Source organism: Passer domesticus, chromosome 1 (genome assembly GCF_036417665.1).
Source record: "Passer domesticus isolate bPasDom1 chromosome 1, bPasDom1.hap1, whole genome shotgun sequence".
NCBI classification, from domain to species: domain Eukaryota; kingdom Metazoa; phylum Chordata; class Aves; order Passeriformes; family Passeridae; genus Passer; species Passer domesticus.
Window position 1 is genome coordinate 12,786,893 of NC_087474.1, and position 27,265 is coordinate 12,814,157.

At 37.7% G+C, this 27,265-nt stretch overlaps 1 protein-coding gene across 15 annotated transcripts in view; it reads left to right on the forward strand.

Annotated features, from left to right (window-relative positions):
* Nucleotides 1-27,265, forward strand: part of PARD3 (par-3 family cell polarity regulator) — a 441,795-nt gene that overhangs the window by 191,207 nt on the left and 223,323 nt on the right. For 10 of the 15 annotated variants that reach the window (XM_064395692.1, XM_064396060.1, XM_064395762.1 and 7 more), the window contains exon 5: nt 790-921. The exons of the other annotated variants lie outside the window; for them this stretch is intronic. In XM_064395692.1, coding sequence (XP_064251762.1) covers nt 790-921 — 132 coding nt within the window. The remainder of the gene's footprint in view (nt 1-789; nt 922-27,265) is intronic. 15 annotated transcript variants of the gene reach the window in all.

Consider the following 27,265-nt stretch of genomic DNA (forward strand, 5'->3'; position numbering starts at 1 on the left):
TAAGCTATCAGTAACACTGACTTTAGGCTAAAGGTAGCTCCCATCATTAAGAATCTGCCTCTGTGCTTTTGTTGGCTTTTAGTGATCAGACTGGGTAAGGACTAATAACCTTTAGAAGCTGAAGAATTTGTACAGCTTGTAGGAAAGATGTGCAGACAAATTCCTCAATTAAAAAGGAAAAGAAAAATTATCATTCTCAGTAGGATCAGTGTATCTCTGTCAGCACAATCTCCATCTGCTGCTGTTCTACAAATGTGACTGTATTTGTACCTTCAGGCAAACCAGGCAAAGCAGTATTATGTGAAATAATAAATTCAAGTTTTGAACTCTGCAGCATGCTATTCTGGTTTTAAGGGCAGTACCTGGAGCAGTGAGACTGCTTTGATTGTGAAATGGGTTACATACAGAGACTCGGGAAAATTGTATCGTGGCCGTAGCGGTCACTGAGTGCACTCATTTGGTGCATTTGCTCTCAGTGAGAGTGAGCTGAGGAGAGTGATGCTCTGAAAGCCTTGCTGAGTGTGTACTTGGGAATCTGTGCACTAGAGGTTTGAGGCTGGAAAAAGAGGAAAGGAAGCATGAGTGGGTGGAAGATATACAACTCCACCAAGGCTTTGTTTGGGTGTCCCTGGCATTAAGGAACGGGAGCTCTTGCCCTTGAGTGGCCGAGCCATTGCGCTGTCCTTGGGTCCAGTCTTCCTTTTGTATTAATTTAATAACCAGCTGCATTGTTAATGTGCAAGGACTGGTTGTTTTTTATAAGACACTTTTTTGTTTCTTTTAAACTAGAAAGATGAAAACTACAGAAGCCTACCACGAGATACTAGTAGCTGGTCTAACCAGTTTCAGAGAGACAATGCTCGTTCATCGTTAAGTGCCAGTCATCCCATGGTGGACAAGTGGCTGGAGAGGCAAGAACAGGTAATATATATGTGCATATATATATATTACTTTATCAATCTAATCTTTATGCTACTCCAAGCTATTACAAAGTGTATTCTTACCTGACATAGGCTCTTTAAGCATGATAGGAGCACCAGCAGTATGCTGACTACATTTCTATGGGATTCCTTCTGCTTCAAAAACACCTGCATTACAACTGAAATGGACACCTGAAAATAATTTCATTTTTGAGTTCATAAATACATTCCTATAGTTCTTCACAACTGATACCAACATGGTTATTTTAATTAGTATTATTTTGATAAACACTCTGCCATTGAAATCCAACAGTGATACTACATAACAGCCAAATGTGGGTCAGTTTTGGCACTGCACTTTTGAATGCTTGTTATTTTTAACACCATAAAACATAATTATAAATTTTAAGACTATTCTATTTGTTTGGTGTATATTTATATTACTTTTTATCTTAGTATTTTTGAGACACTTAGTAGTTCCAATTTGTGGTTGTTTTTAATTAATTAATTTATTTCTTAATTTACTAATGAGCTGGTAGTCACAGAGGTTTAACGGTCTGAAATTCAAATTACCTAGCAGTCACTTCATGTCTTTGTATATGCCTGAAATTTTCAAAGAAGTGTCTTCAGATATATACAGAAAATGCATCTTTAATGTGGAAATTGGAAATACAGCAGCAAGCTCATATGTAGGGTAGTGCCTATGTATCATTATTGCCTCATTTTTTTCTTTATGCAATGTGCCATGAAAATACTGAATTTTTGCATTGAATAAAAATGTACACATTTTCTATTTTACAGCAATAGGACATAAACTCAGAATTTGCTTTATATAGAAGAGCTTCAAAATGAAATCTGCTGTTTGACACAGCCCAGGCTTTGTTGCAGTGTACCATGTGAAAGGAGGGGAAGGTTTATAATCCAATCCCTGGTGTCCTGAGGCTGATCTGCACCCACATATCCCTTACTGATATTTGAAGTTCAGCATTGCCAAATCATAGCATACTCTAAACATTCTTTATCCAAGCCCATTCTTAGTTTAAAAGGAGCTTAAATAATATCACAGAGTATTAAAAAAAACCCTTAGCCTCCTCCCAAATGTGAGTTACTAACTATGTTTATGCCTTGTAATTATCTGCAAATTAATTAATATGTTTTATGAGAAGAATTCTGTCTTTGGTCTTTCTGTTCTTTCCTCTGCACATTTAATGCCAGCATTCCTTCCATTGCTGTTTTCCTCCAAGAAGATACAGCGTTAGGCTGGATGCTGTCTCTGTGTCAGCCTGAGTTGAAAGGGAAAGTCAGTGCCCAGATTTGCAGGCAGCTCCTGTGTCGGTTCTGCTTGTTTGATGTGTCGAGGCAGATTTCCATGCATCGTTAGATTCGCGCTATGGCGGTTAATGAAACTGTTGTCTCAGCAAAAGAAGTTGGATTAGAAATCTTAATAGTGATCATCTTGTAAAATGTTGGGTACATGAAATTTTAATATATGACGTTTCATATTAAGCTTTCTGTTGGTTTTAGTCTCTGAACAGCTTAACTAGTTCAATTTATTCACCAATTAGGTAAATAATTTGCCAGTGGTGGTAGACTGGAAGCATATTTGTTAGCAGAGTTAACTGTTTGCAGTTTGAAATTGTAAATATGATGTTTCTTTAGAGCAAGTTCTCTGCTTTTTGTTTTTGTTTGTTTGTAGTGGTGTTTTTTTTATTAAGTGAGATGGTTTATTCTTTGAATATGTTAACGATTCTGCATGTACTAGGAAGATCAGGATCCTTTTACAGTTTCATATAGCAGGATAATTAGTTAGACTGAAACCTGTTCAGCAGGGTATATACAGGAGAAGAAAGTCTGTGGGGTGAGTGGAATGCACTATAGGGAAGAAGGGAAGGGCCTGATGGGGGATTGAGTAGCTTCAGATGGAGATATTCTTCCACACCTTTCGGCATTTTTAATATCTTCTTCAGTATCCACTGTGGAATGTTGTTTCCCACTGGTTAAACCTTGGCTTCTGAGAAGGGGAAGCTCAAGCAACAAGCTTGCAATCTGGCATAATCAATTAATTTAGCAACTTCCAGTTGTGTTCCTGTGTGCTTGGCAGAGATGTGGAGGGGCTGGAGAGCTCTGTGCACCCCGCCAGGACGTGCATAAAGACTCGCAGACAGCAGGTCTGGCACCAAGGGTGAGGCAGCAACAGTGCCAAGAAACCTGTAGGGCAGAACCCATTACAGATACCAGGGGTATTAATAGTCCTGCCCTAATGTGCCTTTATGGCTCTTCAGAGAAGGTAGTGGAAAACATTGAGTTCATCTTGCAGACTTCAGAGACTTTTTGTTGGATGAAAGCTCTTCTGTCTGGGCTCAAATTACCTCTCTCAAAGCTGGCCTCATCTCTTTCTTTTGAAAATGAGGCAAGAAGGAATTCCAGGATGATCTTTGTCACCTTCTATCATAAATGAATATTCACTGGAATTTTTGAAAGTGTGATGTGCCAAAGAAGTACAATTATTTTTGCATGGACAACACCTCATTTCCTATAAACAGTGCTAGGGAGCAAACTGTAATTCTATGAGCAAACTATAATTCAGAGTGAGCATCACAGCTCATTCTGAAGATGGAACAAGAGACATTGTTTCTGGGAAACCATTATAAACCACTGTAGCAGGGATTAATAAGGACATAGAATTAGATATGTTCAAGTAGGTGTTGGAGAAGTAGTTCTGTAAACTTTTCTAGATTTTTGCCTCTAAAAATGGAGGAATGGATTAAGTCCATTAAAATTTCTGGCAATAATTGCTTTTGCTTGTATTTATGGAATTTTACTTGGGCTCTAGTAAATGACAGTGATACATCAAATAAATGGAAAAGATTGTCTGGTTTACAAGTCCTTTAAGGTCTTCTGTTTGTATGTCCTGGTTAGCTACATCTGCCTTGCAATTGTTCTCATTTAGTTCCAGAGCCCTCTGATTGTCCACAGGGCAAATGATCCATGTGTTTCTCAGTAACTTCTGGTATTTCTCAAGCCCATGAAATAGGTTATGTGAAACGCTGTACTAAAGAATAATTTCACCACTATGGAGCCAAAAACGCAAATTCAGTTTAAGAATACTTTCAGAAAGGTAAGGATTTTTAAGGGACTTTTTACGAGAGCATGTAGTGATAGGACAAGGCGGTATGCCTTTAAACTGACAGAGAATAGGTTTAGATTAGATATAAGAAAGAAATTTTTCATTAGGAGGGCAGTGAGGCACTGAAACCAGTTCCTCTAAGAAGTGGATGCCCCATCCCATCAAGGCCAGGTTGGATGGGGCTCTGAGCAACCTGGTCTAGTGAAAAGTGTCCCTGTCCATGGCAGAGAGGTTGGAGCTATAGGTGATCTTTGAAGTCCCTTCCAGCCCAAACCATTCTGTGATTCTATGATTGTATTTTTTACTCTTTCACTCAATTAATTCTTTTTTACAGATTGTCAAGTACTAGGGGGGAAAAAAGTGCAATCTTTAATTTGATTCTGAAATATATTAAAAAAGAAAAAGGTGGTTTTTATTCTTTGCCTTGACCTCCGCAACACCTTCCTTTTCCCAAAAGCAACCAAACTTTAAAGAATAGTTGAAAAATCTTATTTTCTCTGAAATTTATTCATATATGTGGTAATGTCACTTTTATTTGAGAACTCTTTCTTCCCTCAGCTCACCTCAAGACTTGCTTGGGCCCTGATCAAATATGGCCTCATGCTGTTTCATAGCAGGGAGACATGAAAGGGAATGCGTGAAAGAGTTAAAGTTTTCACCAATTCCTTAAGTTTAGGTACACAGAAACTTTCTCTCACATGGTCATTTTTATTTTATTAGTCAAATATTGGAACTGACAGCAAACAAGAGACCATTCCTTGCTCAGCTGGTTGGGAATGGGTGCGGGGAGAGCAGGAGAGCAAATCATAAAACAGCCTCACTTAAGTATGAAGCAGTTGATCAGATTTGCAAATACAACAAGTTTAGTGTAGTTAAACTATATGCAATTCTATATACATACAGGTATCTATACTTTTATACATTCATGTATTTGGTGTATATCTATATTTATTGGTGCATGAAAACAAAGTAGGAGATGGAGTAAAATTTCATAGTTATTACTGAAGAACATGTCTGATTCCTAAGTGCCCTGTAGCTTTCTGGTATCCAGCAAAAGCCAGACTAGAGCAACTCAAATGCATTCTGAAATGGCAAGAGAAGCTGATTACTACTGCTGTTTTCTTGAGCAGAAATGTGCTGTATGGAACTCTTCCCTAAGTTATTTTTGTTCATGACATCTGTCCATAGTAATCTGGTAGTTTCTCTGGTTCCTGCTGCAGCAGGATCAGACGTGGCAGTAGCATATGGGTCTTGTCTCTCCAGCTGTAGAGTACCTGCCTTCAGCTTGTATTTTCAGCAAAATAAGGCCTGCTTTTAATACGGTTGAATATGCTCTCTTCAAACATTTGGATACTATAAATTAACGCGCTTCAGCACTGTCAGTTGAAAAAAAATAATCAAAGCTTCAGAGGTAGGTTGGCGAATTTAAACTACTAATTTAATGTGGCTTTGTCAAATTTTTGTGTAACGACAAAAATCCTGTTTCCATTTCATGCTCTAAGAAAGAAGGCAGTAATGCAGCTCATGTATTTTGTTTATTTCTGAATGTTTCATAGTGTTATGGCTAATGTATATATTTTTGTTTTCACTAGTGTACCTCTTTTGTGCTTCTCCTTGTCTGACAGGTGTATTTTGGCTTTTTTTCCCTAGGTTTTATCTTTTATTGTGAATGCAAATGCAGTGGAAATAACTGCAGTCTGTGAATTCTGTTCGTGGCCTGAAGATGGGGGAGGCTCAGGGGTGGAGGCTCTTATCTCAACTCCTCACATGTAGAGGTTGAAACTGCAGTCATTATTGTAATTTTAAGGAGTTGGGCTTTAAGATTTGGAAAAAGGAATAGCTAGGCTTCTGTTAGAGGAATCCTTTTTAACTGATTATCCTTTACTCTGTAAAATGCCAGGATAGAGTCTGTTGCTTTCCTCTCTCTCCAAGGACCATGCACTTCGTAATTAGTCTCTTGTGATAACAACCTTAATGAACATGGAACCATGGCAGCATATACATTGTAAAATACAAAGATAGTTTGTAAAGGATCTCTGTAAAGGATATCTGTCACAAAAATAGAGAAATGCAAGTGCTCAGAGCTCTAGTGCAGAGAGCTGTTTTTTTTTGGAGGGATTGTCAATGGAGGTCCTGTATGAAATGCAAGGAATGTGTGTGTGTGTGTAACCACCAGGCTGCCCAGCATTTGTAAAACTAGGCAAGAACACTGAGGCTGATCATGGGAGGAGTAAATGTAACCAAATGTCATGTGTTTGCTTGTTTCTGGCTTGGCACACGATTTAATATTCAGTAATTGGCATAGTTGTAACCAGGGACATGTAGAAGTGACCAGTGCACTGGTGGAGGATTTACTTAAGGTTTGTGTTAATTAAAGAGTTGGTTGGAAGACCTCAAAGTGCCCCTGCAGGAATTGAAAATACCCCCAGTCCCATATCCACTTGCATGTAAAGGTTTTTTTACTGCTTGAGATGGGTTCTTGGCCCTGTGATCACACTGGCTTCACTCTGATAGGGCTGTCAACACCCCCACAGCTACAGCAGTTGTTTCTTCTGGATTTTGTACTGTGAAGATGATGGAAAGCTTGTTTTGGCCAAAGAATATTTTCTCTTAGCTGGTACTGCTACAGGTAATTAGGTACTGAGTGCTCCCTTTATTTCTTTATATTGGCAAAGCGAGAACTATTTCAGCATAGGAGCTCAAATGCTCGGATGAAATGTAAGCTATCAAGTGCTGGCTTCTCAGCCTCCACTCAGCATGAAGAGGGACAATTACAACTTAGTAAGGGCAGTGGTCTGAGGCAGCCAAATGTCCTGTCTGACTGCCAGAAAAGCACCCTGCCATCTTGGAACTCATACTAAATAATGATGTTTTCCTTATTTTTTTATTTATTTTTGACTTATCACTCCTATGGAATATTTTGTAAATGTAATATGGTCAAAATTCATACACAGTTTCTAATTTGACTTCCCATAAGACTTTTGTGGTATTGGGGTATCACTGATCTGTGTGGGACCACAATTAAGTAATTATTCTCTAGATTTGTTTCAGTGTTCTCCCTCTGTTGCTTTTATTAGATGGGAAAAAATGCTATGTGTAGGGAGCTCCAAAATGAGAAACCTGTATTTCAGTGATTGTAATGTGAGTACTTAAAAAACATGTCCAAACTCCTGTTGTTTACCACTGGAGTGTGGACCTGCACCAAGCTGGGGCGTGCATGAGCTCAGCTGTCACTGCCAGGCTGGATGGGCCCGGGTCCCACAGCCGCGTCCCAGTCTGGGAATTGTGGAGCTGCTTCTGTTACATGTCAGAATGCTTAAAATGGGCAGGGAAGGGGAAACAAGCTCTTATGATGGGCATGTAAGTTCTCTGTTTCTGTATTTATGGTTTCTGCTTTTAAGATCAAAATTTTTACCATGGTTTTCTGTGGTGAGAATCAGAATCACAGGTCTGTTCCAGGTATAAATCTGACTTTGGATCTGACTTGATTCAGATCCAGATTTCTAAATCTAATAATAATCTCCATATTTCAAATCAAATTGATTTTTAAGTCCTGTCTTGATCTTTTTTCTAATTTTTTTTGTATTCCTACACCCATAGAAGAGTTTTTATGTCTCCTGAGCTCAAAAGAATATCTGTGATTTCCTGTATAAACCTTAGATGTGAATATGTTAATACAGATATTTGTTGAATATTCTCTGAATGTTTGTGTATAACCACAGAAACAAAGAAGCCTTAAAAAGAAAGACTTATTTTTTATGCTGAATGCATCAGTATGTACAGAGATAGAATCAAATTTCAAGATACAACCAATGCAGTATGCATTAGTGTCAAGAAAACATTAATGTGGAATTTATAAGTCCGTGCACTTCCATAGGAAATGGCCATTTCTGGACATGACCATAATTGTATATATTGGAGAGAAAAGACTTTTCTTATTTGTCTTGGAGTCATGAACAGATTTGAAGTTGTTTTTCAGTGCTGAGGATTTCAGTTTATATGAGGTAGGAGGTTGGAATAAACAGCTTTATTGCTTGGGGACAGCTGTAGTGGTGATGCTTTTATAAACACTGTTTCATGCTGGCATCTATCTTGTTCTCCTTTCAAAAATAATATGTCATTTCATACTGTGTATTAAATAGGTGAGGCTGTTGGGGGCTGCAGTCTATGTTCAGTTATATGCTGCTGTGTGGATATGAATTCAGTGGCAGAAAGTAACTCCATATGTGTCCACATTAAAAAAAAAAAGGCAGAAATGGCAATTTAACAAAAATACTCATGGTTTTTAATTATCACAGAAGACATGCGTCTCATTCAGGTGTGCATATCCTCACACTCAAACAGTCTCACTCTCAAAGATGTTTAAGGATGAGCAGGCAGATGATGGACTGGTCTGAAATGTAAAGAATCAACAGCCTATATTGGAAGATACCTGGTCACCTGGTCCTACCTTTTGTGGGAAGGAGAGCCTAGGTGAGGCTACCTGGTACCCTGTCCAGTCCTGTCTTGACCACCTCCAGTGATGGGGAATGTATCCTCTTCTTGGGGAGGTTCTTCCAGTAACTGATTGTTTGATTATAACAAAATCCCCCCCCAAAAAACTGAACTAAACCAAATCAAAAAACCACCACCACCAAATCTTTCTGGTATTAAGATGTAATCTTGCCTGAAGCAACTTGTACCTGTAGCCCCTTGTCTTCTCTTTGTGTGTTGTCTTTGTGAACAGAAAGTCTCTGTCCTCTCTGTAGCTGCTGTTTAAGTACTCAAATAATGTGGTGAGGTCCCCCTGAGCCATCTCCAGGGAGAAAAGGCTTAATTTCCTCAGTCCTTCTTCACAGTGCATGCTCTCCAACCCTTTAATCATCTTCATGGACCTCCTCTGGACCTTCTCCAGTACATCCTTGTCTTTCATGGACTGTGGCAGCCAGAACTCAGTTCTGCAGGTGCAGCCTGACAGGCACTGCATGGAGTGAGACAGCACAGCTCTGTCTCTGCTGCTGTTTGCTATAATACCCATTCTTTTTTGCAGAACCTTTTTGGAAAGTGTTGTCACACATGAAAGGTGTTTTCTGACTTGCTGGTAACCATAGACTGCTATTTTTCTGCCCTTTTGGTCCAAGCTGTTTAAATAATCCTGTTGTTATGGTAATTTATGGTAATGAATGTACCCTACCAGCAGTATAAATAATACTCTCTAAAATTGCGGAGAGATCCTGTAGGAAGTTCTCAGTTAATTATTGCTGTTAGTTTTTTGACTGTTTCCTAAATATTTTGTGGAACAATATTATCTCTTTCTTTTTAGACTTCTGTCTGTCCATGGCAGCATGTCAAACAGTGACATCTGAAAACCCATTACTGGCCCTGGAAAAGCTTTTTGTCAGAGGATGTGTCCAGTGCTTTTTTTCTTCTTTGTTTTCTTTCTTCATGCTGTGAAAAAGGTTTATCTTCTCATATGTTTACTTTCTCCTCCAGGTGTATGTAATACATCTCCACGACTTGTTTATAACAAAAATGGTCTCTGTTTTCACAGTGTGCTTGTTGGTGCTACTGTGCTGTGTCTTCAGCAGTCCTGATGGGACTGTGGCAGGAGTTAGTCCCGTTCAGGCCAGCTTGGGGTGGTGATGGTCTCAGCTTCCCCCCTGCACAGCCCTCCCTGCCTGGGAAAGAGGGGAGAGGTGGCCCCGAGATGGCCGAGCGAGCAGCACTGGGCAGGAGCCTCAATTACAGAGTGCCACAGTAGTGCACAACTGAAATACATTAGTAAAATTAAAATTTGTCCTCATTCCCTCAGTGGGTAATACAGTTAATGAAAATAGATCTAACCAAATTAAGATAATTTATTTCATTAGTTTACGGCACTGTAAAACTTTTCAGGGCTGTACAGCCCTTTGGTGCAAACCTGAAATAGAAGCTGTTCCACTGTTCACTTCAAAGACCACAAAGGTTAAAACTTTTAAGTGTATTAAAGCAATTCTGTTAATTGTGTCTATAGAGGATTCTCCCTTGCCCTTCCTAGTAAAGTATTCTTAATTTAAAATTCACATTATGCTCATTCTGCATTCTAGCCTTTTAACCAAAGTGTAAATATGTGATTACTTGTGTCCTTGAGGCTTAAAAAGAAATTATGCATTTTTGTTTCAGAAGGGGGTACTGGTAGTACATGGTATTGATATTTTACCTTTTTTCACCTTTCATTTTTTATTGTTATTTTCTCTGCTCTACCTTTCTCTACCTTTCTCTTCCTATGTATGTGCTTAATGGTTTGTAATACAAGTTACTATAGGGCAGGAGCCAATTCCTTGGAAGGAAAGAGGTGCCATCTCTACACTCCATTCTGTAAATCCCTTTCCTGTTTTATTTTGTACAATCTTAATGCTGTGTTTTTGCTCTGTTCTATCAGAAAGACACCATTCAAAATAAGAAGGTTATCCCAGATGCTGTAGGTTTGGGTTTTTTTCACCACACCACAGAATGATTTGGCTTGGAAGGATCTCTGTAGACCATGTACTCAATCAGCTGCTAAAGCAGGTTCACCTGGAGCAGGCTGCACATGATCATATCCAGGCAGCTTTTGAATATCTCTGGGGAAGGAAACTCCACAAACCCTCTGGGCAGCTTTTTCTAGTGCACTGTCGCCTTCAAAGAATTATTTTCTTGTTCCTTTCAATTTATAAGAAAACCCAAGATCCACAGTTTGCTTGATTTTGTTGTTAAACCAAGCTTTTATAAGTCTGCATTAGAAGCCAGACTGGTCTTAGCTTAAGCTTCACATTAACCTAATTTTTAGTTAACCTAATTTGTGCTGTAGAATTTGATTGACCTTTAATAGAAAAATAAGTGCCTTTATTTATTTTTTTTAATACTCTAATTTTCTTCCTGATAAAATTTTTCTTCTAAATGGCTTATTTTACTTATTTTAAAGTCGTATTTATATTATTAATTTGTAATGGAAGTTTTAGTCCTTCCTACACTAAAATAAAAGCACTTCCTACGCTGAAATAAACTTTTCTTGACTGGAACATGGATGTGGGAGCTCTTGGCTTCTCCTTAGAGTTTTTTGGGGAGGTTCAAATAAATCACTGCTGAGACCTGCCTGTCAGTTAACTAAAAGCAGAACAGAAAAAAGACTAAGTGGTTATTTTGGGCAAAGGAAAAAGAAAGATTTGATATTAATGGGAAACATATCTTTAATTTATTGAATAATAGCAGGATGATTTTCATATTTTTTCTTTCTATGATTTTTTTTCCCATTAATTGTGACGAAGGTGCTTTCAGAAAAGTACCAAGTTTATACTTTCTGTTGTGGAAGTGATGGCTATTTTATCTTCCATTAATGGAAATAGGAAAGGTGCTTACTCTTTAAAATCCTGTGTGGACAGGTCATTTTAATGGCATGGTTGCACTTTGCTGTAAATGGGAATGATACTGTGTAACTTAGAGTTAATAATTGAGTTATGTGGAAGTAATTTGTCTGGGTTTTTGTTTTATTTTGGGTTTTAAATTTAATCTTGATTTTATTGCTTAAGTATGAGCATTTCATTATTGAATGTAGTACTCTCTGGCTGTATTAAGTGGTTAGTGTAATTTATAGGATACTTTGAGAAATGTCATGATTCTCATGAAGTGACACAGCGTGATTTAGAGAGTGCAGCAACTGAGTGAATGGAATTACGTAATATGACCTGGTTGATGTGAGATACCGTAAGATTTTAATTTATTTCCTCAGTGTAACTGGGTGAGAACAGAAGATAATAGGCCAGCCCTACCAGTTTATTCAATGACTGATTTGAAAATAAGTCCGTTCTAAATTGATCTTGAAACTACTTGGAGCTGCATATGAAATGGTCAACTTCCCATCCAGGGCCAGGGAAGGGGTGAGCAGAGACAACAGCAACTAAGTTGGTAAGGAAATGGGGCCATACAAAGAAGTTATTTACTTCTATATATGTCACTGAAAAACCAAAAATACCTCTCCTTTTTGTAAATACTTTATTTGATCTGATTTAATAAATAATTAAAATATTTTCAAAAGACCCAAGAACTAACTGCCAGCTGCCTTGTTGCACCAGTGAAATTTTTTGCTGAATCCCTGTGCCAAAGAAAGAACACCAATGCGTAACTGATGCAGTTACTCTGGATGAGGGAGATTCCATGCTCAGAATACAGAGAATTAAAGCAAATACAGCACAACTAGTGTTTCCATGAGAAAGCAATGAAAAATTATTGGACGAACAAAATAGTTTCTGTAATAAACTGTTGTAAATGTTTTACTTTTCAAAAACATACTACTTGTAATTTTGATCTCTTGAATGTGATATTTTAAGAATAAGAATTGTTGCCCAGATTCCATATTAAGGTATTATGCCATCTGCATGCAGTTACTTCAACTTCATTTGGATTGAAATTTTTTATGCTGCTTTTTTCAGCCAAAAGGTGACTATTTATGAATTTGAGAAAAAATCAGTTGGCTATTATTTTAATTTGCCATTGAAAATATTGCTTGTTTTCACAGTTTAAAAATCAGGGCAGTATACATATAAAATTATTTCTAAAATGGGAGGGGAAAAAATTACCCTTTGGTTTGTGTACTGCAGGCATTTTTACAGACTATTCAATAAACACATGAGAAGTGTGGTACCCAGTATGATCAAAACCTCTGGTTTTCTTATTATTTCTTCAAAATACTAGGCAGGAAGCCAGTGTTCAGTCACTTTGTTTCAAATCTTAATTTCCTCTTCCTTTTGCAGTACCCTCATTTGTCTTCAAAAATCTTTACTTTCCCAATGTGTAGGAACTCATGATTGCTTATAATTTCGAGTCATTTATCCAAAGCACAGACTAACTTAAATGTCCCAAAAGAATGCAGCCATATCTGTGAGCATCTCTGTTTAAAATTATTGAAAGTTGCATTGAGTATTCTATCATGACATTTTTATTTATCTCGGTTTTCTAGGCAATAATTGTTACAGCAAAGCACAGACTTCATAAAGCAAGCCCATCAGTAGTTCTTCCTTGTAGTTACACTTTACCACTATAAATAGCTTTCTCTTCATGAAAACTCTTTTAACTCATCCTCTCATAGAAATTATGGGTTTTTCTGGTGACTTGAAGTCCTTAAAACTCTATGCAAAAGACATGATAGGATATTTCAGTAGGGTACTGTGTATTGTAGCTTTATGGGTAGGTGAAATTAATGCAGCTCAAGGACACTGGCAGTTTTTTTCTCTAAATTAACAAATGTCAGTCTTACTGAAAAACTGAAGATTGGGTAGGAGGCACTTCAGCACCATACTGGTGTGTCAGAGGACAGCAGAAAATACTGGGATGTAGGCTGGGAAATACGTAGGGAAAAAAAAAGTTGATATATTATAGTCAGTGTGAACCCACATATCTACCTACACCATTGCAGCAGAGCTCCTTAATGACTGTTTAATTTTATGGCTTCTGGAGTTTGAGACACTTTGTGCACGTCAAATAAAAGGAGGCACAGCTCAAGAGTTGTGCCCTCCCATGGTGGCCCCTGGGGCTTTGAGCACGTTGGTGTCAGGCGCGCTTTGACTTGTCTTACTCCAAAGCCAAACCTCAGAAACCTTGGGTGAAACCAGAGCAGTGCTTGGCTCTGCTGAGTGCAGCTGAGACTGTTCTGGGTGGTGGGAGTCACTTCGAAACCGCCCCTGGGGCTGTTTCAGCAGAGCAAGCTGCAGCTGCTGGGGCTGGCTCGAGCTGGGTGTTCTGGTGAGAAGTGGAACCTCTCTGGGTCATCTCAGCCAGGAGACTCTACAGAGATAAAGTTCATTTGATTTGTGATGCTATCCTTGTTTGCCAGTTAGAACACAGCAAACCTTCACGTTTGTTTTTGTAGTTCAGCTTTGTTACTGCCCATCAATATAAACACTGGAGTTAAATGAAGTACAGGCCCATACTTGTTTGCATACTAGAAATACAGAGCAATTCATTAACGGCTCATTTTTAGGAACACTATTTTAAAGTGTTGTCACTGATGGCACGCATATATATACGTATACATGAGCATCTCTATGTTTACACATGTCTGAATATAGCTTCTAAAACTTTCAGATAAAGCTTTTTAGTGTAATTTTTAAAGCATTCATGTTGCTGAGTTTTCAGTCATTTTCCTTATATGTTGTGTTTATCTTGATAGAGTCAGTAATTGTTTTCAATAAGAAAGTGCCCGGTGTAAACTACTGGAAGAGGTAATAAGTAAATATAATATTTTTTTTTAAGTTTGACTCTGTTTTTTAGCCTTGCAAAAAGCAGTAGTCTTTATGGTTGTGTCTACAGCTAGCCTGAAATGGCAAAGATAGCATGAGATGCTGGGTTTGTTCAGTCACACAGACCAGCAACCAGCATCAACTGAATTCATTTAACAATCTGGAAAATTGGTCTTAGATCATGTGTTTTTAAAGTAATAATAATAATAATAATTACTCAATTTTAGATTCTAAGATGATCTTTCAGGAAAGGCTGAACTTTGAACATATACACATTTACACATCAATTTCTTGATTTTCAAATCCTGGATTATTTTTGTTTCCCTGTTTTAATGCCAGTAGTCTAAACTGGGATAGCTTTTAGGTAATTGTGGTGATTAAAATCTAGGAGACCCTTAATAAGATTTTGGGTCAGCAAAGCCATTAGTGTGGTAGTGTTTAACAACATGGAATCTGGGAAGCACGGTCCTGCTTGCATCTGGAGTAAGAAACTTGAATATCATTTCAAGAAGGAATGTTTCAGAAATGCTCAAATAACCAGTTCATGCTCAGTTCTATAGTATTATAAATCTGTAAATGGATTCTGCAAGTCACCTCTCTAATGTCAAAGTTAATTTTTTTCCCCCATGAAGATATTAATTTCACAGTGTGGGATAGTTTAACTTGCTTCCCTTCTGTTTTAGTAGACTGGCAGAGCAGATATCGCCGTCCCTGACACATCATTTTTTCTCCATACAGTACAGTGTACTTTGGGCCTGTAGCGCAGCAGTAGACTGGCCCAGGAATCACAATCTGGGCTTATTGTCTTTGTGTATCCTCAAGGAGTAATATTTTAAAGTCACTGCATCTGTTGGTACTTAAGAGCATGATTTTTACGTTTAATTTTTGCCAGTTTTTACCATCTGTGTGTCTGTTTTTTGGCTCCTCGCTTTAATTTTTCAGTTTAATTTCTCAGTTGCACTGGGATTGCTTTCTCTTTCTCACACATGCTCTTTTTGAGTCATCCATGAACTTATATTAAAAAAAAAGAAATTATTTACAGCAGTTGCATAATAAAATTCTTGGCCTTCACATTTAGATTTTTTTTAATGATCTCTTTATATTAAGTCTCCTAGTAAATGCATGTCATTTTTGGAAGTGAAATAACTTATTAGACTTTGTGTAAGTTTTAAAAAATTACTTTTGGATTAAATTGAAGCATTTTGGCGGGAAAAGCTAGCTTGATCACATTCAACACATTCTAGTCTTTCATACTCATTTAGTTTTTAATGCCCAGGAGGGAACAATTTTCTTGAGAAATCTGTGTTATAATCATAAACAGACATAATTCAGTAATTTTCTCATGAAACATTGGCTGAAGTTCTTGCACTAATGACTTGAAGCTCACACAAGCGGGAAGTTTTTTGTTTAAATTCCAAGAAAAATATTAATAAAATACATTAAAATAGAAACAAAATATACATGCAGTGTGTTACGGGCTGTTTTCAATAAAAGTGATGTATCTTCATCAATTCAATAAATGTCTCACAAAGTTAGGCATGTTCTAGCATTTCAAGAATGTTCTGATAGCACTTGAGTCATTTTCTCTGATTATCCCTGATAATTTTTTTACAAAAGATTACATTGTGTAAATAAATGTTTAATGTACAAGGATAACTGTATAGCAGATTTATCAAATGTTTTGCTTCTGTATGCATTTGTGCATATTGAAAACTCCACTGCTGCTCTGTTCTTATCTTTTTCTTGACTTACGTATTTTGCTTCTCATTTAAAATATAATACATTCCTTAAGTGCAAATTTAGTGGCTTTTTAAAAGCATACTAGTTCCTTTTTAGCCTCTTTCAAATATTTGTAACTGAGGATTTTAGAGTTTATATTTACCTATTTACCTTCTGGTGTACTTGCTTGCTCTTAGTTGATTTTCAAACCAGAATATGAACTTGCTTCCCATTTGATCTCTCCCCCCATCTTGGTTTCTAATGAATATTTTGTGTAGTGCTGCGCAAAACACTGGGTAAGGATTACATTAAAATACCAGCATTAGCAGGTAAAAACACATCCTTTTTGAGTATGTGGCTCCTGTAATCTATAGTGCCCCCTCTCTTTGTGTGGGCTGCTTGGCATTATTAGCAATACTGTAGATTATCACAAGACCAAAAAAAGTAATACTTTGTTCACCTGAGAAACTTTTTGTTGAAAGGAAGTGTTGCTGTGAATTTCCAAGGAGCAGAATCAGATGTCTTCTGTCTGCATATGCCTCTAGCTTTTCCTAAAAACACTGTAACCACCTTTTACTCTGTTCCAAAACTGGAGGGGCGTGGTGGTTTTCCCTCTAGGTATTTGAGCTTTCATTCCTACACAAATCTTGTTGTGTCTTGCTGTAAATTTTTTTTTTTGTTTTAGCGAAGGAGGACTGTCAGTGGTTATTTTTAATTATCAGTTGTCATTAAAAAGCATAGTGGTATTTTCCACATTTACTAGTAGAGATTCAATCTGTATCTGAGTGGCAATAGAAATTATTTCAATTACATGTTTGCAAATTTGAATTCTGAAATTTCCCCCAGCTCTAAGGATTTTATTACTGTCAAGTTTAAATTCCCGATTTCCTGACAAATATTCTGTTACTGTAAGTAAAGAGAAAAGCTGAGTGAGCAAAACTGGTGCCCATTTCCCAGTATACTGAGAGATGTGCATGTTTTTACTACTCTGTAAAAACATGGAGTTGATTTACAGTTGATAATATGTAATCAAGAGACTGCTGATTATTTGTTATCCTGTGGCTTGACTCTTAAAAATTCGTGTTCGTTGTGAGTATAAAGTAAGAATAAGAAACAGGATGCTTTCAGTACTATGGTCTGTTAGAAAGTGCCAGTCACCTCTGGTATCTTTTTTCTTGCCTTTACATGGAAAGCAAGTTGTCTCATATTCTCATGAGATGGAGCTGTAATACCATGAGAGCAAAACCATGCATGCATTGGTCTTTCCATCGTGTCAGTTTACTGGGGGCTGAGAGAATTCAAGTAGTATTAAGTATTCCAAATGCAATGATGAGAGCAATCCATCTGTTTCCAGCAGCATCCCCTCTGAACTGGAGCCTTGCTCTTACCTTGAATTTTAACTAACTGTGTAAATCTAAGGATAACCTACATTTGAATGCCAGACACTCAGCTGTACTTTACTGTATATTTTACAAGGCTTGTGGGAAGCTCGATGTAAACTTTCGTCTTAGGTGGTTTCCCAGCTGACTGGTGTGTTGAATTAATTGAGAATGGGAAGGGCTGGTTCAATTCATTTCCATCCCTTGTATCTCAGTCATTTTCTGCAATGATGCATAAGGATTGATTGCCATAGCAACAGTGTTTTAGCTTGTACTACTGTGAATGTGGTTAATGATAATAGAATTATCTACTCATTTTAAATCCTGTTATATTATTAGGTCATCTGAGCCATCCTCTTGCTATGTATTGAGTTATTCCCTGTAGCCTATCTTGTAGTTCTTTGTCCATGCTGCTTTTACATGTGTTGAGCAGTGGGGATTCTGCTTCTTCCCTTGGGAGACTTTCGAAATCTGATATATCACTCCATTAAGGATTTTTCCCTGATATTTAGCCTCGTTTTACCTTCTTTCTTCCAGCTACAAGGATTTGTACCACAGGGAAGTTCTGTTCTTATCTTTTTCCCTATCCAGCATTTAATCCTCCTTTTTTATCTGTGTACAATATAACAGCTCAATATTTGTATACTTCTTATAGAGAAAAGCAGGTTCATAAATACATCCTTTGTTCTTCTTTACTGCCTCATTTTGGCAGGGAACTCTCTTGTACTCAACTACTATTTAGATTACCTGAGCTGCATAGACAAAAAACTTCCACCTTTCCCATGTTTAACTCTGTTTGCTGCATGTGCATGTGCACCACTGGATGGGTGGTTCTTGTGTGTGCATCTGTGCCTCGCTCTGCCTGATGTTCACAGTGGTCTGTGGTGGGTGGGAAGATGCAGGTTTTTTTCTCATAAAGCTGGAGAGATGTTCCTTCATCCTTGCTACAAGTCAGCAGAAGTCCCCTCTCTGTCTGCCCTATGGCCAGGGTAACAGTGGATGAGCATTGGTATCTCCATTGCCCTCCACATCCACAGGTTGCACACTTTACACTCTGGAAATTTGCTGGGTTTCTAAATCCTTTCTTCCTACATGGTTTTTCCACCACAAGGAGAAATATTTTCTAGTCATATCAAAGAGACATGCAAGTGGAAATGGAGTTCTCCACTTCAGGCATTACAAACTCTGTGCTGTGTGTTGGTCAGGCAGACCAGAAATTAGTTTAAAACAAATAAAATATAGTATTTTTCCATACAATGGTACTGTGGGTTAGCTGCCTATATATTGCATCATTGGCCCACTCCATGTCTATTTCTCCAGTGTTGTTGTGGAGCTGGTAAATAAGACAGAGAAGTAATATAATCTTTCCAGTAATCTGTTGTTTTCACTGCTACTTATGCTTTTTGACTAATTTTCTTCATTAATATTTGATGTCATACTGTTGCCCATTTTCTTCTGTTTTATTCATCTGCAGTATAAAGAAGTACTTATTACATTAATATTCATCCATACTACCCCAGGAGGGCAAAAGACTAAAGGGAATTGCTATTTGAAATTACTTTTAGAGCTAAATTTGATGCAAAATTATTTCATGTTGCAGTTAAAACCAGATGTATTAAATATACCTCAGTATTATCACAGACTAATTATTTAATGTATGGTTATTTTGGCTGGATTTTTTTTTTGTGGTTTATTGGTTTTTGTTTTTAAGAGGCACTACTTTTCTCAAGATTCTTCCCTTTGAAGCTTAGGCTAGATTGCATTTTTCAGAATTCTGCATCTTGCATTTATTCGTATTTCCATTTCCTCAGTCACCAGGATTCTCAGTCCACCAGTGTAATATAGTGAAGTCTCACAAAACTCATTGATCATGTTTTAAAAGACTGTTTTAAACCTAAGTTGTATTTTACTGGCAAATTTCATCACTTTGTTTTTAACTTACTCTTCCACTGTTTGGAATACATGTGTGCAAGATATTGAAGTTTTGTTGTTTTTTTATTTTAATCAAACTGCAAAAATATTCCAAGTTTTAATACTAAGGAATCATTCTGAGCCTGTAAATAGATGAAAATAGACCACAAAAAAGAAGAGTCAGTAACCTGCTGATTATAGTAAATGAAAATTCGTAGTTTTTGAACTAATCTGTTTCTCCTTTTTTCTTCAAATAAAGTAATCTTATGAGAACACCATGAGCTTTATTAATTTCAGTGAGGATCCTTTGAGCCTCTGTCACAGAATTTTCTAATTTTTTTTTTCTAAATTGGTTTTGCCTTTATAGCAAATCAGTTTTAATATAAGACATCATGGCCTTTACCTTGTCTCCGAGGTCCACTCTCTGATTCACTCTTCTAGTCCTGTAATGATAAAGCAGATAATTTTCTATTTCCTGGTAGATCAGTATTGTCCTTGCACTGCCCTCTGCAAGAGCCAGAGCTGCTACAACCTTAGCAAGGTTCTGGACTAGCCCAGCTGGATTGTCTGAAACTTGATGTGTTCTGTGACACTGGAAAGTGGAAATGGCCAAAGACCTTGCCCAGGGATGTAGAGAAAGGAGCTCTCAGTGCAGCTTGATTTCTGAAGTTACTTTGTACTGAAATCCCAGCATTTGCTTGTTCTTCAGGTTTCTTTAAGCTTCCCTTTCATAATTTGAAGGAAAAAGCTCCAGAATGGGAAATAGGACTTGCTTCCATCTGGTTTCCTAAAAGTATTTTGTTTTCCAGGTTCAGATAATAGCTGTGAAGAGTTAAAGTAAAATAAACATTTTTCTTCAGGAGGTCTTAGTCTGGACTGGCTTCATTGATTGGCTCATCTGGGATTCAAATGTGATTTTATGGGGAATTGACAAGTTTCTGTACATTTTGAAACCTTCAACCTGGCTTTAGCTGGTTTGTAACTAACTAAGAAAACCTTGTGTCAAAATCAGAATGTTTAAATGTGGGGTTTAACAGTGTTTATACTTTTGGGATTTAGCAGTGTCTATGCTTTCTTAAATCTACTCAACAAATGTCTTTCTGGTTCCTTACTGAATTTTACTCCCCCAAATGCTACTGTTTACCTTTAAAAATGTTTAGGTAGATATCTATGCATATAGTGCTATGACTGATGAGAAGCACTCAGGTACATGCTTCTCTAATGTGTCTATGACTTCTTTATTTTCACCTTATTTGGGGTGGGATGGATGGAAAGGAATTTGACCACAAGATGTGTGTTTTTCCCTTTCTGTTCATACATTTTAACTTCTAATACATTCAAGATATAGAATTTAAAATCACAGTTGTGCCTCTGTCTTAATTTGGTCTCCTCTAAGGAAGATGGTAGAATTTTAGTAATTCAGTGGTTGTGTAGTAACTGCTTATGTGGTGACAAATAAAGTTCTGCTGTAGATTAGAAACTTGCAGGGAAAAAACAAATTACGGAAAATAGGTCAGCAGTGTGCAAGGGCAAGAGGGATTTATTCCTGGAAAGCCTGCTCATTTTCAAAGAGGGGAGTTGCTGATGTAGCAAGTTCAGTGAACAAGACACAATTATTTAGATTAGTTGAAAATAGGTAGTGTTTTGAAGGGGGTAATAAAAGAGGGATGATGCTAAAAGAGAGATGGACGTAGTGCAGGTTACTGAATGCTGAAATGAGTGCCTTGAGCAGTTTTTGGGACTGCAGATGAGCAGTATCCTTTCAAACAGTCTGAGACCACCGCAGCAGAGACATTTTCAGTCGTCTCTGCTGCTGAAAGAAGCAGTCTTGGCCATGTTTGCTTCCTCCCTTGTGCCTCCCTAAGCTTTTATGAGGCTGTTAATTAGACTGAACTGGACCAGCCTGGGAAATGTAACCAATTAAAATTGTTTTTATTAAACATTAATTTTAATTTAGATCTTTTGTATAATGATACAAATGCTTGAATAAACTGAAAGGAGAAGGTGGACAGAGGAATCCAGTGCCAGACATGACCATCTGGGGAGGGGAGAAGAGGAGATTGCTGCTTTCAACAACCCACATCTGTGGTTTGTGCTGGCCTTGCAGGATAATGAAATGCTGGGCTGAGGTGTTATTATGGGCTGCAGGAAGGAAATACAATTGCTTGGAAATACTGTACCACCAATTCAGTCCTAACTGTTCTCACTTGGTATAGAAAAGGAAGGGAAATAATTTCAAATGGAAATAAGATCTCAGAAAGTTTAAAAATAACTGATCTTGTTGAGGAGCTGGGATCTCTTTTCCTGCCACAAATGGTAATAAATGAGTTATTTCTTGAAATGCCATTCTTTTTGTAAGAGGTAGTGTGCAAAGAGCCTCTGGTTTGTGGTTGTAGCAGTTGTGTGACGTCCTACACTTTGTTCCTTGGTGCATTTTAGACAAAGAGTTCGTCTTTGGTGCTCCCTGGATAGCTCAGTGAGGTGGTGGTGATGATGAAGTTTGGCTGTTGATGATGATGAAGTTTGTGTTTCATCACATGTTGTGTAAGAGTTTTGCATGGCAGTGAGCAGTGCAGGCCCAGGACCAAACTGCTCCAGGGCAGCCAGTGCCATTCCTGTCCTTGCTCCAGCCCGGCCTCCAAGAGCTGGTGGGGCCCTGGTGCTGCCTTCATGGTTAAGTTCAGGAGTACATGTAAATACATTTACATTTTTCTTAAACTAAGCCTCTGTCTATCTCAGAGACATCACCCAAAACTGGAGATGAACCTCAAAAATAGAGGAAAAAAAATTTTTCTGCCTCATTTTCCTGGAATAAATAATTTGGAGAATAACCTCTAATCTTATTCCTGTGGGTGCAGTGAAGTTGAAGTCATTATTGTCCATGAACTGCTTTTGCCATACTGTGCTGGAAGGCACTACAGAAGTACTGAGTAGTATTTATTTTTAATTTGATTTAATGCTTTTGATTAAAAAATGAATAAAATTGTCATAGACCAGATTGTAACCCTGTAGGCACTTGGAATGGAGCATTTGTAAATGAAGCATTTACTGAGAAGTTTGAAATTGTTTTTCATGTTGATTTCAACAAAACAAATTGAGCAAAGGACAATGAAAAATGCTATAGCATTTTCTGTTATTAAAATGGTGTATTTGTTTGGTGCCTAAGGTAAAATTCATGTTGTGCAAAAGACCAAAAAGAAAATTTTACAGCATAACAGGGAAACTCAACTGAAGCAATTTTAGTGGAGTTTCTCAGTGGAATGAGGTGGAAAAAAAAAGTGGAATGCAACTGTGAATTCAGCAAAAGAGAAGTAAAAGATGAAACTGCAGAATGGTGAAATCTCATTACTCAAAATTTCACAGGATCTGAGAGCAGGCTTGGGTACCTCATCCCTCTGCATCAAGGCCAGGTGTCCTGCATCCCCATCACAGTGCTTGTGCTCCCTTCTGGGTCTTCCTTCTCAGGAACTTGGGGCCAGAACCTTGCCTGGTTTTGTTCTTTTAGGGAAGGAAGAGCTGGAACAGTAAGACCTCGCGTTAAGATATACAGACATTAGGGTTCCTTCACCTCAGGTGTGTTTGTCCATCTACTTGATGTGTAACACTAAAGACCTTTTGAAACAGATGTATAGGGTTTTTTACTTTTAATCAGTATGAATATAAATTTAAAAAGTCATAAACCAAAGCTATATGTTAGCAAATCCTAGCAAATGAGAAGTGGAGATAAGTCACTGTCTAAATGAGAGGAAATCTGTGGATTTTTCTTTCAGCATGATGATAAGATATTAAAATATCAGTGCAATTGAGGGCATCCTTGTTAAGTTTTCTGATGACACCAAGCCATGTGGTGTGGTTGACACTCAGGAGGGAAGGGATGCCATTTGGAGGGAACTGGAGAGCCTTGAAAGGTGGGCACATGCAAACCTCATCAAGTTCAACAAGGGCACGTGCAGGATCCTGAACCTGGGTTGGGGCAATCCCAAGCACAAAATACTGGCTGAATGAAGAGTGATTTGAGAGCAGCCCTGAGGAGAAGGACTTGGGGGTGTTGATTTAGGAGGAGTTGAACATGACCTGAAAATGTGCATTTGCAGCCCCGAAGGCCACACATGTCCTGAGCTGCATCCAGAGCACCGTGGGCAGCAGTGAGAGGGAGGTGATTCTGCCCCTCTGCTCTGCTGAGATCCCACCTTGGGCACTGCACCAGCTCAGGGGCCCCCCAGCATGAGAAAGATACAGACCTGATGGGGCAAGTCCAGAGGAGGCCATGAAGGTGACCAGAGAGCTGGAGAACCTCTGCTGTGAAGACAGGCCCAGAGATTTGGGGCTGTTTTGCCTGGAGAAGAGAAGGCTCTGGGGAAACCTTATAGCACCTCCTAGTACTTAAAGGGGGCTCACAGTAAAGCTGGAGAGGGACTTTTTACAAAGGCATGTAGTGTAGGAGAAGGGGAGATTGCTTCAAACTGAAAGATGTTACGTTAGATATTAGAAGGAAATTCTTTAGTGTCAGTGGTGAGGTGCTGGAGCATCCCAAGAAGTGGATGCCCCATCCCTGGAAGTGCTCAAGGGCAGGCTGGATGGGGCTCTGAGCAGCCTGATCTAGTTGAAAGGTGTTCCTGCCCATGGCAGGGGATTTTAACTAGATGAACTTAAAGGACCATTTCAAACAAAGCCATTCCATGATTTTTATGGTTCTTTGGCAAAACTGACAGGGGGATTGTTAGTAACACAAAACCAAAAGCTTTCAAAGTTGCATTTTCTAAAGGAGACAGAACTCAATATGTCTTAAGTTTAAACTCCCACCAATGTATAGACTTTTGTCTTATTGGAAAACAGATATTTTAATAGAATTTTAAAAAAGCTAAGTCTTCAGTGAGCTTTCTGAACCATGCTGAGAAAAATATCCAGAATTGAATTTTGTTATTAAGATGCCTGTGTGAGTAAAATGATGTTTTGTGTGACGGGGAAGAGAGTGCTATACTTTTACCTTGCTTCTAAATTGACTCTTACGTTCAGTGCTCCAGGGGATTGAACTGTTCTGTACTTGGCTGAAGGTAGAGAAATCCTTGCATGCTGATACAGATCTGCAAATCAAGCAACAAGGGACCATTTCAGATTAAAAAAAAAAAAAAAAAGAAATGAATAAGGATAAAAGAGCTATGAGACCTGTTTGAAAATTGCCTAATGACAAATTCAAGTTGCTAAATAAGAAATGCTTTTTGTATCTTTGAAAAAAAATCCTCAGAAGAGAATCATGGTCTTTGAAAATGTGAGGTGAATAATAATATATTCAGGAGTGTTACAGGGAAATGTGAAGTGATTAATACAGAGATGTCTCCTTTCCTTTGTCTCAATATCAAGGGGAAACTATGTGACTTATCTATAATACATCTCTGCAGAAGTCTTTTAGATCTCTAAACTTATAGGTGGAGGCATGTACACTTGGTTTTCTGCAGGGAAAGTGTGTCCCAATTTCATGTTTCCATTGTAATTTTTTTTGGCATTTAAAAATCATGCAGGACTTAATGACTTTTTTTTTTTCCTGGTGTCTGTATACAGAATGAACTAACTTGTCAGATTAAAGGGAAAAGTCTTTAAAATTCTGTTGCTCTACATTAGTTACAAGCAGGTGAATTCAGTGTGGATCTATTTATAGGAGAACTAATGGATGTGCCTAACTTGACCTACTTTAGACTACTTGAGAGAAAAAACAAACACAGTGTCATTGTAGCACTGCCATGTAATCTGGTTTTCTCCTACCTTAAGAACAAAATAGTGTCTTTGTTGCTGTGGCCTTCTAAGTACATGTGTATATTTAGAAGCTTCTCTATGAATATAGAAGATATCTGTGTCTATATCATATATATATATAAAATATCTTATATATGTGTTTATATTTATATCTTATATATGTGTTTATAATTATTTCCTGGATGCCATAGTAACAATCCATGTTAGGAGTATATTGTGGAGTTTCTTTAGTTCCATAAATATCAACTTCTCCATATCAAATGAGTGTTTCTCATTTTAAAATCTCAGAACTGTATTACCTGGCATTGTGGAGTAGGAAGAATTCAAGTTATAAAAGAAAATTAGGCTTTTTATTATTAAAAGTCACCCCTGTTGTGAAAAAATTCAAGTGAAGCACCTTGTACCAAAGCAGGGGCAGTTTCCCCTCTGTGGGCAGGTTAGCATGAGTTAGCAAGGGGCCATATATAGGAGCAGTGTATGTATCAGTTACCACCAGGAAAGGGAAAATAAATTGTGTATGAAGACATCAACCAGAGTGTGTTTGTTACATGCCAAGTGCTACACTTATGTTGGTTCACCATGTGGGGATGTCTCTGTAATTGAGGTAATTCCTGCATTATGCAAGGTAGATGATAACCAGGCCTGGCCTTTGGGCTGAACTTTGCAGGGGAATTTGATTATACATTGACCTATAATTGTAGCCTTGTTTCAAGTAAAGCTGATAACTATTTCCTTTAAAGATACTTCCCATGATTCTGACATCTAAGTAAGACTGAATTTGTATTTAATATGAACCCTAATATTTGTTTTACACTGGCAGATCTTGGTGGTCTGTATGTAAGTCTGTGAATCATATGAGGAGTATAAAATTTCAGCAATTTGAACATCATAGAAATATTTTGTAGATAAGCCTTATTTAAAACAAACAAAGAGCAGACTTACACCTGTGAAACAGATATGTTTTGAATCCTGAGGAAAAATTGAAAATGGAATAAAGACTGTAACTAGGCAGTTACACAAAATGAACCCATTTTTAAGGCAACAATCAATTTGAGGTAATTTGTTATAGTTGTACATGGGTCTGTGAGAGTTACTTCTCTTTGTAATACGATGGACACATCTATAATTTGCTATTGATCCGATCTTCAGAAAACTCTTTGGCTGCTTCGCTTAATATTAAAAGTGTGACAATCCATGCTGTATATATTTCAAATATGTAGCACATGAGAAGTTAGTGCTTTATTGTTGCATCCAATCTTTTGGTTGATTTTATCACTGTGTTTGGTTTTAAAGAATAATTTTAGTGGGCTCCCCATCAGGCAGCACTGTAAGTGCTGGGAAGCCTTGTCTGGTCCTGCCAAATTTTTTCTAGCTGTTCTTGTTAGGTGTGGTTGGTTTTACTTACAGGTTGCTCTGTAAGTGAACTGTCTAGCAAATTCATTATGTGATGAAATGCTTTGAGTTTTGTAGTTCTTCATATACTTGGCATCTAATAAAATGTTTAAAAAATGGGTTATGCAGTGCAGGTGTTACTAGGTGCTAAGAAAAGGAGGAGATGAAGCACATTTGATATCTTTGAGCAAAGAAGCATTTTGTGGCTTAGCATCCTAAGCTGCTGCTGAGACATTTGAGATTCATTTTAATATTTCTGCTTTTCGAAGTGTCACATCCAAGAGTCTTATATTTTCCTTTGCAAGCATGTAATATTATTCCCAACATGTTAATAAGGAAATGCACTTTTGAGTGATTTTTCCCACTGTCAAATAGCAAGTCAGTGTAGGAAATTAGAAAGGACCCAATATTGTCTTCATTTTAAGTTTCTCTTTAATATAATAATTATATCATCAAGGTTTTTTTTGAAGTTCAGTTTGGCAACACTTTACCCATTTCCCAGAGAACAGAAACTTAGGGCACTATTTTGTTATCATTTTATTATTTTGTAATGTGCTGTGAGTGTTGTAGTGGTGCATGTTATATGTGGACTTGGAGCTGTTGCAAAATGGCTGCAAAAATAGTTTGTGTTCCAGTAATACTTGAGTCTTCTCTAAAATGTCTTTTAAATATGATCTGGTGGGAACAGCTACATATTTTTGTTATCCACTTGATACTTGCCATCTGTAGGGGAACCTAGATGTATGGATTTGTTCTGGTAGCTATCGCTTTGCAGCACATCTCCTCCCTCTGCCTCCCACCCCAGACTGCCAGTGGTCCTGGAGAAGTCATTGA